This window comes from Erithacus rubecula (genome assembly GCF_903797595.1).
Source record: "Erithacus rubecula genome assembly, chromosome: 8".
Taxonomy (NCBI): domain Eukaryota; kingdom Metazoa; phylum Chordata; class Aves; order Passeriformes; family Muscicapidae; genus Erithacus; species Erithacus rubecula.
In genome coordinates, this window is record NC_136659.1 from 11,275,221 (window position 1) to 11,294,956 (window position 19,736).

The following is a 19,736-nucleotide window of genomic DNA, read 5'->3' on the forward strand; positions in this document are numbered from 1 at the left end:
AATGACCACATAAAAGTATCTACAAAGAAGTTGATTCTACTCATTATGCTGTGAAGAGAGCTCTATATTTCTAAACTTAACATGTGAAACTTAAGATTAAAGACTTGTCAATAAACTTACCCTATCTGCCTCCATTTATATCTGTAATTCTTGGGCTTCTGTTTTCACCATAGTCCCGCCATACTACTAGCTTCTTGTTACTACAAGAAAAAAATCATATTTATGTCAATCACTAGGTAAGGAAATATTTGTTGAAACTAGAAAATTTTTCTGATTTAAAAATGTGAATAACTTGTATACTCTTGGAGAAGGTGCTATTTTCATGTGAACCCCATGTTCCTAATCCCTAATCTCTACAGATTTTGACTGTTTGCAAGTAAAATACATTAGAAAAGTACAAGTAACACAAGTAACTTTTGACTAGTAGTACAGTAAAAACCCAGTCAAATAAGTCAGAACACATATTAAGTTCCATATATTTTAATTACAGACCTCCAAATAAATATTACTACTATTAAAACCTGTAGAAAATTCCAGGCAGATTAATTGTTAGTATTTTCAAGCTTCTCTTGTACAAGTGCCATGGACTGTATAAAAATGAACTTGGATACTGATAACAATGTCAATACAAAGTTATTCAAACCATTGTGTGTTCCAGTGGAGTTACTTTGCTGCCCTCTCTGTGAAAAAAACATATCTAAACACTCTTCCATTTCTGTACTGGCATTTAAAAGAAAATCAAATAGAATTTTTGTAAGTTAAAAGCTCACAAGTCTTTACTCATAGAACTACTGCTTCTCAACAACTATGTCTCTTCAAACAAAAGCAATTAAGGGGCACCATGACCTCTTAAAATAACCAGAAATACTTGAAAATACTCCCTGGATTATATTTACTGAAAGGTTTGATATAATTTTGCTCATTAGCTGTGATGCTTTCTATTGAGGAATAAGGCAAAAGTATTAGTTGGGAAAGAAGATGTATAATCATGTTATTAAGATTTCATCTACCTGTCACTTAAAAGATAATCTGAGACACAGTTGTTCTGAAAATCTGAAGGTTTTGCATACAGTCAAGTTTTCAAAATCTGAGATTCATAATTTGCATTGTTAAGACTGAAGTTGCAGAGACTTTCAATTCCAAGCTGACAGTTCTAAACTCAATAGTTTTTTGTTGGGTTGTGTTTTTTTTCAGAACACTTGTTTACTCCTGCTTATACTAATGATATGTGTTATCAGCATGTGAATTAGAACTAGGACTTGAAATTTCCAAGTATCTTGCATTTAGACTCCATGTGATATGTCTTCAAAGGAGTTTATATAAAAACCCATACATTTGCAAAATCTCATGGCAAATGAAACAAATGTATAGCCTGGTTACTTTTGACATACTTGTGAAAACAATACAAGTGGGGGTTTTTGCAGCCATCTTTCATTATGCTAGCATTTAGCACTATGTAAAATAAATACCTTTTTATTAGAAAACTTCTGTTAATTAACTTTATCCTGAATATATGCTCAATGCTGTTGAGTGTCTCACTGTCTTGGTCTGATACCACAGCAGTTTGTGAATGACTGAATGGATGAACACAGAAAAAAATGTGATCTACTCAGAATCAACTTGCTCTGATACATGAGTTCTTTGCTTTAAAGAGTCTCAATGCAATAAATACCCATTGGTGAGAAAAGAAGTTTGTTCCACTTGATGAACAAAAATAAATAATTTTTTTTTTAATTACGTAGTTTTACCATACCTCTCTCTTTTCCCTACCCCTCTCCTTCTCAAGTGCTATCAAAGTAGTTTTTAACCTAGAGGATGGGTGAAAATACAGGAAAGCATCTGAAAACCATTGTTCCAAACCTCTCTTGACAAGAGGCAGAGGACCAAAGTAGGTGACTTACATACCCTGCCTTTAATGCTATTGAGTAGCTTTCCTAAAGTATATTAGCTTGTCTAATAAACCTCTGAAAACCTCTAAACCTAATGTAGCAGTAATGACCTGTCCTAATGATGGCCCATTCCTATCCTGTGTGAATGGAGAAAAACTACTAAAATTCAAAACAATACAAATTACAGCAAGGACCTCAAAGGACTCTAAGAACTATACTATTAAATGAAACAATCAGATGTACAGACAAGTAAAGACATGAGTTTATAAAAAATAAAACACTGAAAATTGAGGTCGTCTACTAATAACCTGGTAGCAGAATAACATTTGATATTTAACATAATTAAATCTATCCAGAAACTTGAGATAGGATGAAGGAAAGAATATTAGGTTTAAACAGGTACCTGTGGAAACCTCCGTAATTCCCAGATGAAAACAACTAGTTCATCTCCTATGTTTTATTTTCAAAGTTTGTTATTCTCCATTCAATATCAACTATCTTTCTAATTCTCACATTTTGTGTAGTCAAAAGAAAAATATTCTTACCAATTTTCTTTTGGCCGTGTGAAATCTGGCAAGTCAGTTATAGATGAGTTTTCATTAAATGCTTTCCTGGTTTGAGGTGGCTGTTGTTCCACAGTAGCTGATCCAGCCATCACAGACTTGTGGAATGATGTATTTGGCTGGCTGTCACACTCTTTTTCCTGCTCTACTGTCTAATTCAAGTTTTCCTTATCATGGGAGAACACATGATTTCGAATCCTTGGAGCCTGCAGCATGTGATGTTGAAAAGGGTGGTTTCAGCATACTTTCCATGATTTTTCTTCACATTATCAGATTTCCTCAAACTAGTTTTGAGGACAAAGTAGTTTGATTTTCCTTCCTAAATAGCATATTTATTAATATTTGAACCCAGATGTTGGTGGCATGGCAATGCACATTTCTCTACATTGCTTCTCTTTTGAATTCCAGTCAGGATTTTTTGGGCAACTTTTCTTTTTCTTTATGCTTTTAAAATGACACATTTTGGGCAGTTTGGTGAGCCATGGCCTACAAAGGTGCCCTGCTTGAATATCACCAACACAAGCATTTAAAATGGAAGAATTTTACTGTTTCAGACTTTGCTCTTACTCTTTTACTGTGAAACTTTTTAGCGATTTAAAATTTACATTTATTTCTCCTTTTTTTCATTTTTTTTTCCAAAAGTGATTGTTGTTGGTTGGTTTGTTTTGGGATTTTTTGGAGGGATTGTTTTGTTTGTTTGTTGGGTGAGAAGGAGTGGAGGTCTGCCCCCCTCCAAAATTCATTAATCTGTTTATTTTCACTGTGGGGATTAACTATTACATCTGGCAGTGGGTGTGGATGTTTATCCACCAGAAGATCGTGCTTTTTGTCTCAGTATCGCTGTTTGAGGCCTGCGTGTGTCCATCTGAATAGCCGTGTTCTCACGGCTATTTTACTGAACACAGTGCAGGGAATTCTCAGGGAGGGCTCTACAACTTTTACAGTTCGAAGAAAATGTTACAGAAATTTTCAAATACAGAATTAGTAAAGCGAGCAGGTTGGCTCGTGTTAACAGCACCTGGGAATGTTTCCTTTTTTGAAAAAATGGAAGAATGGCTTTACCATTTAGATCGCATCGCCCCAAATCACCGACCGAGAGCAGCGCGGCCGCTCCCCTCAGGCGAGTCCGACACGGCGCCCCCTGGCGGCCGCTACCGGGCAGGGCGGGAAAATGGCTGAGGGGGAGCGGGGCCACCGGGGCGGGCAGGGCTGAGGGGAAACGGGGCCACCGGGGCGGGCAGGGCTGAGGGGAAACGGGGCCACCGGGGAGTGCAGGGCTGAGGGGGAGCGGGGCCACCGGGGCGGGCAGGGCTGAGGGGGAGCGGGGCCACCGGGGAGTGCAGGGCTGAGGAGGAGCGGGGCCAGCGGGGCGCAAGCTGCTGGGTAAATAATAGCACCGGGGACGGGAGGGCGACACACGGCAGCATCCCCTAAAGCACCTGACCACAGAAACAGCAACCCGGGGTTTCGGGCGGGAGGCTGGAGCCCTTCCTGCCCTCCGTGAAGGGAGCGAGCAGTTCCGGGGGCACAGTACAGAAATAACACCAAAACCAGACTTCGGCAAGTGTCCCTGGACTTACACAGCAGTCTCAAGAGCAGCCGCCCGAGGAATGCAACAGCACCTTCCACACCGCTATGAGGAAAAAGGAAGACAGTTCAGACTTAGGCTTAGCTGTATTTACCTGATGGTTTCCTCTGATATCTCAAAGTCTTCAGCCATTTAAATTAATTCTGCTGGAAATATGCGAGTCATTCTCACCTAATCATAACTCTCCTAAGGTTTACCTCAGCAATTACAAAACTACTTTAAAAAGACACTCTGCAAATAATTGTCACCTGGCTTCACGTTGACAAAACTGCCTTGAGAGAGTAACTTTTAAACCAAGACGAAATCAACCAAACATTAAATTACTAGAACAATTTAAGTAGTTAAAAGAATTTAGCTTTGGAGTGAGTCCAGTCTCCGATCAGGCTGCGTGGGGTTTTGTCCACCCAGGTCTGGAGCAGCCCCAGACAGCCCCTCAGCCTCCCACCCCAAATCCTCAGACAGACTCATTTATTTTAAACAGACTAAACAACTGGAAATAAAACAAAGTAGTACCACCATTTTTAACTAGTTTACAGCAATTGTTTAATTGTTTCATATACGTAAAAACAAAAACTTGGCACCAACATATCTGAAAACTTTTTTCATTAACACAAATGCATTAAAAACAATGATATGGAAATGCACAAAGGCATTTCGATTAAGGCTTCTACAAATATTGCATGTTCTAGAATTAAACATCTATTTTGTAAACTCGTTCTAGGACTAACCAAGAAACTTTAAAAAAAGCTCACTTAAACTCATATTCCACTGTGAGACTTAATGGAATGAAAAGTATTTTGTAAAATAGATAATTAGACTTCAAACTATTTATTATGCTCTTTATATGGCAACCTCAAAATTCATTAATTTAAACATGGATATACTCAGACCCTCCTAAAAATATACACTGGAAAGGCAAGCTGGGCTTGAAATACTGATCACATTAAGTGCATTAATTCCATTTCTGCTCAACCATATAAAAACTACTATATTTCACAATAAGAATGAATGTGGCTCTTGGCTGGCATCTGTTTCTCTAAGGGTAGTTGGAAGGCCAATTCCTAGTGTTAATGTCAGAAATCAAACAATGATGTTATCCAAGTTTTTCCTGTACTGATGTGATGCCTTGGCACACTGCTGCTGACCTCTGTATTTTGTGGGCAAAGTTATACTTCTGACCATACCAAGAAAGAAAAGTCATGCAGCCATGCCATTAATAATCTCATCTTCAGGAGGTCAGTGACTCTGCAAGCAAACACGCAGCATCAGGAGAAAGTGTGGTGGCAAACATGGGAACAGTTCCTGTCTCATCCCTCATCTCCTACCAAATCATGCAAGAACATCCAGTGCACAACTGAAGGAGACCAGCACCTCACATCTCTCAATTTTAACATACAGTGCAGTGCCAGCTATAATTTAGCTCTAGTTTTATAAAAATACAGGCACAAGAGCCACTAGAAAAGAGGCTAAGGGCTCTTTCCCACAGCAAGCTGAATGCCTCAGAATGCAGCCAACAGCTGTGGAGCATCTTTTAATTCTTGCAAATGTCTTTTTCCCCCATGCCAAGATTACCACAGCATTTAAAAGATGTCAAAAACACTGAATTTTTGAATAACTTAGATTTGCTGAATGGACACAAGAGAACACAAGTCCTCAACAGGACAGCAACAGCCCCAGTTATTCATGTTCTCATGTTTGTTTTGAAGCAACTCAGGTAACAGCACAAAGTTAGCACAGAAAGCACCGAAAGCTCTTTGACATTTCCTTTCAAGTCTTATCTGGCTACTCTTAACTTCACTACTAAAAAAAGTACAGTAATTCTCCAGTGGACTTTGATATGTGCACCCCTTTTACAACCACCCACAGACACATATTAAATCAAACAAGGCAAAATCAATATATGTCAAGTACCACATACAAACAAGTTTTGGGCTTTAGGTTATATTTTCTTATAAATGGTTTTCAAACTAGACCTTGTCTGTGTCTACTAAGGAGATTGTTTTGCCCTGCAATATATTTGTAATTGTTTACATCTGCAATGCTTTCCTTTTTTCACTTCAGTGAAAGGAAAAGGAATGTTGCTTGTTGCCAGCAAAACCCATCACCTGCCACAATTGCTATTATGCCACTGCACAGAAGGTGGGTTGCTGCAGACTTTTTGGCTTGATTTAATTAGCACTTTCTTGTAATTTTAGGAAGAACTTTCCATTCTATCCTAACACAAAACAATTTGGTGGAAAACAATCTCCATCAAAATAGGTAGGAGTAGGAACATTCTTAGCATCTATGAAATCCATGTTTGTTTAGAAAGAGCAGTGAATAAACTGATTGCTCTTGCCATACCAGGTAAGGAAAAATCAGAACACTATCCTTTTGAGTGGCTTTGGAATAGTTATACTTCCTGACTGTTGAGAAATTACAGGACACAGATATATCCTGCTGGCAACACAAAAACACCCTGTGTGATGAGAAGATATACTTAACTGGCCAAACTGTTGCAACATTAAAACTCCTTTGTCTTGTATCTACATCAGCATGTAAGAACTTGTTATCATCAAGATTTTTGTCAAGAGAACTAAATTAAGATTAAAAAAGTGACCTCTTTTATAGATTATTAAACAAAATCCCTGTTAATTTAATCCTTTATTCTAGAAAAATATTTTATGACAAATGTAGATTATTTTAACATTACTAACTTGGTGGGGTTTATGTTTCCTAACTCTGTTTTGTTATAAATTTTCCTTAGACTACTTTTCTTGTAAGATTTCTTCTTAATATCTAGAAAATGTTTAACCAAATCAGATAAGCTAACTGCTGTTTGCATTGGTAACAAAAGCATGTTGTTGAAGACTGTACAGCAGTCAAAAAAGCACCTGATCTTCTGCATCCCTCTAGTGTCTTTGGCTATGTAGGTAGCAGTATTTACAAAATCACCTTGACTTTATGCACTAGGGATAATCTACTTCATAAAGTAAAAAGCAAAAGTATAAAAGTTGTCAATCACATTTGGAAACTGTAACACACATAAAAAGATCAGCATTAAATATATACAATATAAAAATACATTTTTTTCTTTATGAAAGTTATAATACATAGCTATAATACACAAAATGTTGAGCCATCAGTCACAGCTATAATATATGCAGATTCTTGTTCCACACTTATGGCTGAACTCTGGGTATGACATCTCCATGAGGAAATTCCTCAATTTCAGAATGAAACATCAATTCTAAAAGAGAAAGGAAAGACTTATGTTTTCTTTGAAAACTTTCACCTGAATACAAGTCCATTATTCCTAAAAAGTATCCCAGCATTCCCTCAAGTCTCTTGCTTTTCATCCCAATCATATCATCAACAACTCAGTGATGGCAAGAGCCACCAATTTTAGAAAACTATTTCTGCTCTCCAAAACTGCCAGAATTGGTGACAATATTAACAGTTGATCATGTGCAGTATCATTGTTCATTCAATGTGAACACTGAAACACAACTCTGAATTAGACTGAGGGACTATTAAAGAGTGTCAGACTCAGGAAGGAAGATTTCTGTTTAGAGATTTGTTTATTTTTAGAAGTCTCTGCTTTGTCTCTCACAGTGTTAGTGACCCCATGTGTGTCATGTCTCATAAGTTAGCAAACCCCATCCTTAGCAGACTAAACTTTCTCTGCTATTTGGAATAAGTACTAATGAATTTCCCTCTAGAAATTTCCAAAGTGGTTTTCCAGTCTTAGTAGGCACATGTAAGTGTAAAAAAATTTAATCAAAACCTGAGCAAAATTCTGCCACTGGATTCCTTGAGTAAGTCTTTATTATTTATGGGTTTTAAATATGATGTAAGCATCTATTGTAAATTTTACACTGAGGACTGTAAACGGTGCCACTTAGTTATTTGGGGTTTTTTGACTCATTAAATGATTTACTAGAAATAAATATAGTAACTGGAGCCAGCTGAAATATGGACACCTGTACATTAAAATTCAAAAGTAATTTGAAGAGGCATGTTGAATCCTCAGCCTCCAAAATACAAATCTGTGCTTCACTTCATGTTGTTGTTAGGATACCTTTTGACTTTTAAGTTGAAACTTAGGATTTTTATGTACAGCATACCTTCAAGTGACAGTCTGCATTTGACAGGAACACTGAGTTAGGACATACCTTTTGGATTCCAGGTGGAACACAAAAGGAAGAAGGCCCAGTTTCTATCCAAATTTATTCCATGAGAAGAACTTACTACCCTCTCCTCCAGCCTGTACCAGCACAAACAGTTCTCATTTAAATCCTTTTCTGCAAGCACAAGTCTGACTTTTCAAAGCTAGGGAGTTTCCAAAACTACTGAAAATAATACTGAACTTGTAACCCATTTAGCATTTGCAGAAGGAACATTAATAATATTAGGGAATTTTCTAAGACACAAGTAGAATAAATACATTTCAAATATTTAAAATACTGTCAAATATTTTAAATTATTTTTCTCTTCAGTGAAAAGAGCCATTCTGTAATGTTTTGAAATTTATGTTGCTTCAGACAGGACAAATAAAGCTTTTCTTCTAAAATTAATCTTTATAATACCAAACATAGATTCCAGCATCCTAAGGAGCATTTGCTGTGCAAGGTTACTAGGAGAAAATTATTTTTTCTTAGTCACAAAATTCCTCAGGACTAGTCTTGAACACCAAATGCAGAGCACAGCAGATAAAAAAATCCCAGCAACTTGAATAAACAACATTTTGCCTGTCAGTGTTTCCTACCTTCACTGTGGTCTAGCTCTGGTCGGGAACTTAAGAAGATCCAACTTGTCCCAACCAGAACAGACACTACGAGATTCACCACAACCCACGAGTGAACAATTTCTGCCTCTGTACCTGCAGTCCTGGGAAAGACACATCAAACCATCAGCCATCACTGGTACACAGAAGTTACAATAATTATTGCAACAGAGTAACATCAAAACAAGTTTGCTAAGCCAGATGTGAAAAGGGAGTTCCTTGTGCTGTCCTGACGGTCTTGCATTGCAAAGGTCTGGTAAAGAGAGCACCTACCAAAGACCACAGAAACCCTAAACCTCCAACCTCCCCCCCCAAACCAGCAAATTTTCACATAAAGGCTTTTGTTCTACTCCTTCTGGTTTACTTTAAAAATTTGTGCTACCAGAATTTGAGTCCACTAACAGGTACTTCAGAAAGTAACAGTTTTGGATGGGATCACCTAACACAAAACAATGGTTTATATTTAAATGCAGCTGTGTCTGATAAGCCCATGCATCCTGTGGCAGACTCAGTGTTGACTGAGTCTACAGAATGTCCTGCCCTTGAACCCGAAATGGTTACCTCAGTAACCTCTCAAGCAAAAGAGATTTTAAGGTTCCTGCCAGATCACATTTCCAGCATCATTCCAGCTCTTGTTTGAGGTATAACAGATTTGCAAACAACATGACCAAACCCATCTTTGAGTTTTTATTTTTCAGTGAAAATATCAAACATTTAGGACAAGCTCAAAGGCAGGTTCAGAAATAAAATTCTTCATCAATACTTTTTTACATATCTTGTACAAGCTCTTCAATCTGCCAGTTTGACAAGGGTCCCTGAGTGAGTTATGTTATAATTTACAGAAGTGATTCCTTGTTTCCTACCAGATACTGCCATTTTCCGAAGGTGGCGTGTAGAGGTTGATTCTGTCACATGTCATCTGCTGGCTTAAGGATAAGATAAGAGCAGCAAAGTACACTGGAAGAAATGGAATTAGTAGTGTCAGATATAAACTCCCAAAATGCTGTCTCATCATGACATGGTACTAATCACTACATTTTCTTTCCTTTCACTCCATTGCCTCCAATCATAGTCTGCTTTAATTCATTCTTTTTCATTAGCATTCCCCTGACCTATCAAAACCTCGTTTCTGCATTTTTGCAATCCATGAGCAACATCACAGCTTGCGTATTCTGATTCTGTTTTTTTGTTAGGTTTATGTTCTATATTCAAAAATGGAAAAGATCTATCTTGCTAACAGCCCCACTAATGCTACTATTGCAAATGCTTTAAAAGATAAGGAACAAAGTATTTATGGCCTTTGCTATTATCAACTACTGAGTAATTTATTCTACAGCAGAAAATAACCTGGGAGAAAGATTTCAGTAAAAAGAGTATGGAGGAGTTTTCCATTTAGCATATATCCTGGACAGCTTCCTATCCACTTCAAAATACTTACAGAAAGAAGCTAGTGCTGCTGGGTCTAGGGTAAGAAAGCCCCTCAGTGCAACTGATGCTTTTGCCAGATCAATCCTGATAAGAAAATCAAGAGTCAATAACAAAGCCTTCTAACTCTAACAGTATTCTACTGTACTTTTCCTTTTTGCAAGGTATTTTTTCTGCCTCTGTAACAGTGCCTTTGTAACATCTATTAATCTAGTCTAGTTAATGATTTTTTTGAGCTTCTTTCTTTTCATTCTCACTCAATCTGTAATGCAGAAGCTCCAGCTAAGCCAGGAAAGCTGCTCACTCAGCTGTGTTCCAAACCTGACTAGGCAATGGATTCATATAAAAAGTGAACCTGATAGAAACATTTGTTGTTCTCCACCCCTCTTTACAGTCCCACCTCAAAAAACCAGGTCAGTTATTTTATTTGTTTCACCTCCTGATCCCATAAACAGCAGCAGTACATTGAAGCTGGATGCAGGCACTGGACAGAAATGAGTACTAAAAGTCTGGATGCACAAGCACACCCCTTCTGTGTTTAGTCAGCCATATGAAAAATCATTCTTTGAGTATATCACTTAAATCATCAACAGCAAATCAAAACATGCCAAAGAAAGGAGAAAGGAACATCCATCATATACACAAATTATATATATATATATATATATATACACACCTTTCAAATACAAATATGCTTTACCTGTCAAAGGCTGAGACTGTACTGATAGACAGCAAAAAATAGAACAAACTTTGAGCTGGGTATGCTATTGTCTTATACTGCTCAAGCAGGTTAGAAACCATAGAAAGCTCATTTCCTGCCAAAATGTAGATAACCACGATGTTCCATACAGCATAACCAGCCAGGAAGCCATGGGTGAAGAGGCCCAACACCCTGAATGGAGGAAAGAACATTAGACCACTTTTAACATCTTGAATTAGACATAGATAGAAAACCCTGCTTTTCAAGGCCTGTCAGAGATTGTTTTTGAGTGTGTTTTCTGATCTAGTTTAAAAAGTTCTAAGCAAGAGTTCTGTTTCCTCCCATCACACCAAACTGCACCAGAATCTGAACACTTAAATAAAACAAAGATATTGTGCCTTCCCTTCATTACAGCACAGGCATCAAACACTTTCACTTGGAGCTGCTTGCAGTTTCCCAGGACCACTGCTCCTTACACAATGTTCTAACTTGTCCCCAAGGCAATCTTTTCAATATCTTCATTGCTGAGGAAAAGCTTTGAGCAGGAAGCCCAGGCTTCCAGCTAAAATACACCACAGAAGAAAATGGCTATTATCTTCCCATTCTCTATCAAACACAACTGCATAGTAAAAAAATGTTTTTGTTATTACGTCCAAGCTTATTCAATTTCACTCCTCCCCCTTTCCCACCAATCAGGATTTTTCTTTGAGAACTGTCTGAATTCAGGTGTTTTTATTCTGGTGATACACATGATGGGTCAGTGTTATTTTCTAACACATTTCTTTAGGTGACTAATTTCTTTAGGTTTTGGTTATCAGCTCAAACTCTTGCTATTGATATTTTGTTCGAGTCTTTGCAACATAGCTTTCTTTTTTTTTTATAAGCTGTATTTCACATGTCTAAACAAGAAATACATTACCTTGACAACAAATACCAAAAGCTAGAGGACTGATAAATTTTACACCTGTTGATTCCTGAACCACCATTTATTAGGAATATCCTAAATAATGAAAAATACACCACAGCTATAGAGGAAAGACACTAATTTTCAGGGAGGGGAAAAAAACCCAAATAAAACCCCTGATTTATGATGTAAATACATCAGAACATTTCTCTTTCACCTGAAACTTCGGTGCACTGAGAGGGCAACATCTCTAGTAGTCCATGAAGCCTTCACATCCAGAAGTACATTGATATTTTCAGTGGTTTTAATCAATTCTGCACGATCAGCTGCCTGAAAACGCCCTGAAAGGATAAGGAAATCAGTTTTAGACAGCTCTGTTTTCCTTTCAGCATCATTTCTACATTGATGATTATTAGTGTTAAAAAGCTATAAGCATCTAAATTTCCATTAGAAAATTTCTTCTCCCCACTTCTTGCCCTTTGTCAGCTTACACTGAGAGAGGATGCCTCTGGTCAGTGATGCATCCTATGAAGTTAACAATGTGAAAAGCACTCTGGGAAACTACTCAGTGTTCCCAGGGACCAAAAAAACCCCCCAAATAAAACAACAGACAAACACAAGCAACCTGCAAAAACCTTCTATTTGAAAGACTTTTTGTAAGTAATAATTTCTTCTCAAGGTACTGTGACAATAATAAGCCAAAAAAAGCTCAGCTGGGTACACTGAAACCTTTTTCACCCTCATGGTAGAATTAAAAAATTCAACCAAATATACCAGCACAGCAACAACAGCATTCACTGTTGAAAAATTATCATATATATTTATTTTCAAGTAATTTTTCTTTTGGAAGACTTTTGAAAAATTCTTCCCAATACTACAGTATCTGGATTTTAGATACAATAATGCTTCCTCTAATTGCAAGAATGTTATTAAATTACTTAAATCATAAGATGAACTCACGATTTTTTTCAATGAACACTTTGCTAACAGGCTGACTAATTCCAGTGGGAGCAGCAAATACAGGTTGCTGGTCAGGGCTCTTCCTTTGCTCATCTTCAATGATATCTTCCTCCTCCACCTCCAGATCATTGGAGCTCGCTTCGGCTGGCCGAGGTTTCCTGCTGGCACAGAACTCACAGTGGCACAGAGAAAGAACAGGAGGTAATACGCAAAATCCAAAGGCTCCTATGAACATTTCACATGTCTAACCTGCCTGATAAGAATCCATCAGGCCATAATCTGTATAATCTGTTTATAACTTTAAGGACAAAAGGTTCCCATGGAGTTAGTTGACTAAAGCCATAAGACTAATTCCATATGAAGAGATGAATGATTAGAACATATTAGAACAATTGGGAAAAATTTCTAACTTTTGTAAAATTAAAATCGTAAGAATGATAGAAAGCAATTACAAAATATAATTTTTTCATGTCTATGACTGAACTATTAGGCTAATGAAAATGTATTTAGAGCTGTGATGCATCCAGGTATGCATAGAATGAAGTGAAAAAAGTTAGATCTTAACCCCAGAAAGAACTGCACACAGGCTGAATGGTATTGTAGGCTTCAAGATTTTACATTTCTGTCAAATGACAATGTAAAATACTCCTCAGCCACATGCACTGTCAGAGTTATTCCAGATTATGAGCTATACTAGTTTTGCCTCACTTTGTTCTTTTTCTCTGTTTGCGGATCACTGTTTCTTCAGCTTCAGGGACATCCACGCCATTTCCATTCTGAAATAAGGATGCCACATTTTTCTGGGTAAACGAGGTCTCGGAGTCTGAAAATTAAAAATAAACCCAACATGAAAGTTTCAGAGCTTTCATAAAAATGGAAATACATTCACTTAAATACATAAATAGTTATTATATAAAAAGAATGGCAAAAAAGTCATGATGTGAGTTTTGAATGATGTAAAGTATTATACAATTTCCAAAACTGTATATCCATGATTTTCATGTAGATTTGTACCCTATGAATTCTGAAACCAGAAAGTGAAACCCTAAGCTACCACTCACCCAGAGATTGCTTTCAGCTGTTTTAAGCAAAGAAGCACATGATATATTTTAAACCTAAATACACGTTGTCCAATAATATTTCTGTGTTCCCAAGTTTTATTTACCGCTCTTTCCCACCTACAGCTATCTCACGTACCAGTCGGCACTTTCTTCTTCTTGCGTTTCCTCTGCGGAGGGGCATCGGGAGGTTCCGGAGTCAGGGGCTCGCTGCTCTCAGACTGCCGGCGAACTGCTGCTTGCACAATGCCATCTGAAAACCACGGGAAAAGACCCAGCAGCCTGAATTCAGAGCCACCGAGAAACAGGCCAGAGAAAGCTGCCATTTACTACATTGTTGCCCTGCTGAGCAACAACTGGGATGAAAATGATTGGCTATAGGAAATGTAAGAGTTGGGAATCAAGGATGAGAAGTAGAAAGGTGTTTCACTGTAACAGGTTCATGCTCAGGAGGGAATTTAAGTATCCAACAAGCAGCAAGATTCCCATTCCAGCTTCCTGCAGAGGACTGCCTGAAGAGAATCCATCACCAGAAAAGAACAACATCTCTATATTTTTCTTTTCTTTGTGCAAAGATTATAAGGCAAGACCAGGGAAAAAAATAATAGTTTATTACAAGGTGATCCAGACAGATATGTGCCAGGGCAAAATGGCATCATACCAAAGTAAAATTTAAATGCTAAACATATAGCACAAGAATGAAAAAGGAGCAGAAAAAAATCCACTGGAGGAAATTTACTCCAGTCTGAGAAATTAATTATTATACTTTGGAGGACTTATATTTCCACGAGAGGTTAACATGAATTCATATTATAGTGAAGTAGCATCAACTTTCATGAACAGATGTAGAAAGACAAAATTACTTCTCCATTTTACATCACACCTGTTTTTCAATAGCACCTTCAAGCACTGCAATTTTTTATGGTAACAGCTGAACCTTTGTTTGCACTTCAAACTCAGGTTTACCCACTTTTTATAAACTGTATGGTGCAAAAATGCAAAATTAAGCAGCAAAGTAACAGCAAAAGATGTACTTTGTACCATCTTTCAGCTCATTGAAAACAACAATAAACATAACTTAATCCTGAGGATATTAGCTAGCAACAGCTCTACTTGTTGCATTTAAAGCTGTGTCAGTGAGGCCTCACTTTTAAGCAAATAAAGAAGGCCCAAGTCAACTGGTTACAGAAATCCACTAGATTCTATTAACATGTTCTGCTTTATCAAAAGAGATCAGACTTACAATCTTGCTTAAAACAATATATTTGTTCTGCAGATCTGCTTTTTGTAAAACCACAAAGCTCTGATACTAATAATCTTTTACAGTCAACTTTTCATTGATAATGAAGTGATTAAATTTATTTGGTCAAGGACTGAAATTGAACTAGACTGCTAAATGAGTCTTATCTTAGTTCATTCAAAAATTCAAGTGCTTAACACATTCAACGTAAGCAGCTTAACAGCTGGAAATGTCTATTTAATGAATTATGCTAAGAAGTTAGAATGGAAAAAATGGCAGGAATAAATGGACAGTTTTCAGTCGTGGCATGACCTTACCTAATGGAGTCTTTCCTTTGGATTTCTTTTTTTTGGGACGACTGAGTGGAATTTCATCTGCATAACAAAACAGAAGTATAGGTGCACAGCAAGGAGAAACCTCAATTTTCTTTATTTAACAGACATCCTATTGCAAGTTAAGAAATATATTATTTTTTACAAATTATGACATCCTTTGTTTTTACAGGTAAGATGACAATTCACAAGGTCACACAAGGAGGAGGAGTACAGAAGATGGTAGGAAAACATAAGAAATCAGGGTAAGAAGTCTTAGGTGTAGCAAAGACTCAATACACACATGCACATGTGTTAAGTGATAAACTGAAATACTCTGAATAATACTCTGAAAAATAAACTTATTGTTTAAAGCAGAGTGGCAACATTTCAGTTACCTTGATGGAAATAGCAAACAGTAAAGAGGAAAGAAAAACAACTGTTTTAAACAATGCACAGGTATCCAGTTTAAATAATCAGCCTGCATTTAGGAAAAGCATAAGGCTCTGTCTTTAGAGAGAGAATGAGTGGCACCAAAAGGAACTACCAGTGTTTGTAGTTCTCTTTAATAACTCACCTTGGCTTCCACTTCATATTGAAGAAGTCATTGACAAGCAGTGTAAAAAGATGAAAAGAAAGTTAATTTTGAATCAATTACAATTCACAACTGTGAAATTCACACTGCTGCTTTTGTGGTTACTTTCTTTATCCCTCCTCCTCTTTATGAGCAGTTGTATATAACAGGGTTAAGAGCACAAAGCAATCAGCAAGATTCAACACTTTGCTGGTGACTATGCACAGTTTCTTGATTGGCTAGCTGTGGATCAGATTAAAAGGTTTAATCCCCTGGGTAATTAAAACTTGTCTTACTGCCTGGTATATAACAAACCAACAAAAGTTATGAAACATCTGAGCCCCATACACCACTAAAAATGTATGAACCTTTATGATTCATGTTCTGTATGAACATAAAGAGACACTACCTGTCAAGAATCATAAACATCACATTTACTTGAAGGTATTTTGAAGGAATTCTGAAGTACCATCTCATAAAAACTACATAATTGCTTTTCCTTTCACACTGAAAAAAGGCCCCATTTTATCCCTATAATACATCGAACTAATAGACACCTAAATCCCTATTTAATTCCTAATTAAATAAATTTAATTCCTAACTAAATAAAGCCTAATTCCTATTTTAAAGGATTTATGATTCAAATAAACTAAAGAGCACAAAATAAAAGAAAGAAGGAGGAAGAAGTGATTAAAATGGACAACAAACTATACTAGACATTAAAACAGGAATATTTGTCTAAAAGTTTTTAAAGGCTTTATCTCTCATGAGTATTAAAACTGAGGTAATATGGTAAAATTTCTTGGCTTCTGTAAAACTTTAAAATGCTTCGTACTCCTTGTAAAGCATTTTGGGACAATAAATTAGCAAGAGAAGTGATTTTACTACTCAGATGTTTATCCAACTTATTTCTCTTAATGTTACTAATTTCAAAATCTGCAGTACAGCACCATGATCAGTTCCACACAATGCAATGATTTTACCTTGGCACTGGAGGAAGGGCACGAGGCGGGCACTGAAACACAAGAGAGAAACAAAATTCAACTTCTGCCAGCATGAAACCACTTCTCAGAAAACACCTTCAGATCAGAACATCCAATGTGTGTGTGTGTGTAAGGCACAGCTTGCATTTCAGCTTCAATAATTTTCATTTTTCATGTAAGGCACCACATTCATTAAAAAGCTTATTAGTAATTCTATTTAAATAAATATAAAATATAGCAATAATTTATACATTCAGTATAATTGTACAATATACAATGTGAGCTGAGTATTTTCTATTAATGAAGATGCAAATTCAGAACAACAACAAAAACAATAAAAGGAAATAAGCTCACTTATGAAAATACTTTTAAATATTATAAAATATTTTTCCTCCATATAATTTTGAGCATATTTACCAGCAGATCAAACACCTAAAATCTAAAAGTATCTCCTGATAATAATCTGAAACTCAGCTCATACCTTTCTCTCATCTAGAAAAAGGAGTTAACTTTCAGATTTTGCACTACACAGTTATATTGAAAGAATATGCACAAAAAAGTACTTCCCATGCCCAGAAAATCAGGTACCAGAAATAAAAAGGGCTGAAAGATGGGTAAGACTCAAGGATCCACAAACTTACCACTTGTTTCTTTCCCATATCATTTGAAGTCGTTCCCTGAAAGAGGCACTGTGAACTGGTCTATGCTCCCTCACGCTGCTCACATTGAACCTCAGCTAATTCTGAACTAAAAATAAACTTCAGGCAGCCAGGATTAGCTGGACATGAACCCTCCTGCCCCTGGGTCAGGACCCAGAACTACTCCCATCTGAAACAAGGGCAGGTTGTTCAAAGGCAGCAAACATTACTTGCACTAAAAACCCTTAACTCTGCATGCTGGTACAGGCTCCTATAAACAAATTTGCATTGGTTTGTTTACCCAAAGCAAAGGAGATGTTTCATGCAAGGAAGGGTTTGTGGGATTAGACCTCAAATCTCTCACTTGGATTTTGGCCATGCTGAAGACTGACAGCGAATGCCATTTACACATGTAGAGAACTGCACACCCTAAGCAGCACCCAGCAAACTGGTGGGGACTGGTCACATTATACTGGTGCACCATAAGGGAAAAAGGTATTGGTCAACGTCAGATCCATAAAAATAAAAATAAACAAGCCACAAACCTTTTATATAGTATCCACTGCCTATGCAGTAGTAATTCTGTACTCTGTAGTACATCTCTATTACCTTCTACAAAACAACTGGCAAATACATTGATTTCTGTATCATTTAATCTTTGCAAACACAGGAAACCACGTGCAAGCAGCCAGTCGTGAATATTCATCTGTCCATCTATGTGACAGCCCCCAGCCCTGCCACAGAGGTATCAGCTTTGGTCTATTTGCAGTTTCAGTCTCAAGTAACTCTCTTCAGACGGTGATTTTGGGGAAAGGTCCCCACGCACATTTTGTTATGGACACAAGAGCCGCTGAGTGCTCTAACGTGTCCCCGAAATGGTGCTCCCGAAACCAAGAGACTCCCACAAACCAGGCAGCCGCTGCCTCGGTCAAACCCTGTATTTGCACACCTGAGCCAGGGCACAACAGTGGGACGCGCCTGGAAACTCAGGGGGAAATACGGACCACCCAACTCCCGGGTGCCCATTCCGGGATGCTGAGAAGGTTTACATATTTAGAATGTTTAAAAACACTGAAGCAGCCTTTACAGATTTGTTAAAGCCATGGAGGTTTTCTTTAGAGAGACGTATACATAAAAATACAACGAGGAAATGCTTGCTTGCTTCCGCAGCAAAGATGGGCAGAAAGGCGCGTCCCTGTCGCCGGTGACACTCCCCCCTCCCGCGGGATGCAGCCGGGCGGGCACCGCCGCCTCCGCCGCGGAGCGGGGATGCAGGAGCCGCGATACTGGGGCGCTCCGCTACCGGGGCGCTCCGCTCCGCTCGCGCTTCAGCTCCGCCTCCCCGGAGCAGCCGCTGCCGGGGAGCGCCCCGCCACATCCCTTCAGCAGCAGCGCCCGGCGGGCCAAGCTCCCGCCGCCCTCCGAGCGCCCCGCGCTGCAGCCCCACGGAGCCGCCCGCGCCCCCCGCCCGCTCCGGCCCCGCCGCCCCTCACCGCGCCGGGGCCCGCCCGCCGCGCCGCCATGGGCCGCGCTCCGGCGCTGCAGGGAGGAGCCGCCGCTGCCTCCGCCCCGCGGCTGCGCCCGCCCAGCGCCGGGAGGCCGGGTTCCCGTGCTTTGCTGCCCGGCTGCGCCTGCAGCCGGAGCGAGACCCGCCCCGCGCCTCCAGCGGGAGCCGCCGTCTCTCGGGCTGCCGACAAGCACAATCAAGAGAGAAAGGGTTCTGGACTCGTTCAGCTTGTAGCCAGCGACTAAAACTGATAAATGAAGTAATCGGAAAAAACAAACCAACCCAACCCAACCAATCAAACAAAAAACAAAACAAAAAACAAAAATACCCACCCCCCCCAAAAAAAAGAAAAAAAAAACAAAAAACAAACCAAACAACCAACAACAACAACAAAAAAACCCCCACCAAAAATGTAGGAAATGATACATGGAAAAAGGCAAAGAGAAAGAGTCGACAAATTTTGGACTATGCAGAAGTGGGGAAGCTGGTCATGGGCCAGCATCACAGAGCTGGCTGCTATCTCACCCTTTTCCAGTACTTACCCACATCAGTGACATATTGAGGGTTCAGTCTTCCCATTTTACGCCTAAACAGGGAATACAAGCCCTGGCTCTAGAACAAGCAGGTATCG

At 38.6% G+C, this 19,736-nt stretch overlaps 1 protein-coding gene across 1 annotated transcript; it reads right to left on the reverse strand.

The window, feature by feature from the left end:
• Positions 1 to 4,558: 4,558 nt before the first annotated feature.
• Positions 4,559 to 19,684, reverse strand: TMEM237 (transmembrane protein 237; the record flags this gene model as incomplete). The annotated part of the gene is made up of 13 exons (XM_079310583.1): positions 4,559 to 7,269; positions 8,788 to 8,909; positions 9,669 to 9,762; positions 10,244 to 10,317; positions 10,931 to 11,122; positions 12,052 to 12,175; positions 12,795 to 12,952; positions 13,503 to 13,617; positions 13,992 to 14,105; positions 15,410 to 15,466; positions 16,961 to 16,992; positions 19,092 to 19,332; positions 19,648 to 19,684. 13 exons carry the CDS (start codon positions 19,682 to 19,684, stop codon positions 7,202 to 7,204), a joined length of 1,428 nt encoding a protein of 475 aa, XP_079166709.1. The 3' UTR covers positions 4,559 to 7,201.
• Positions 19,685 to 19,736: the final 52 nt, after the last annotated feature.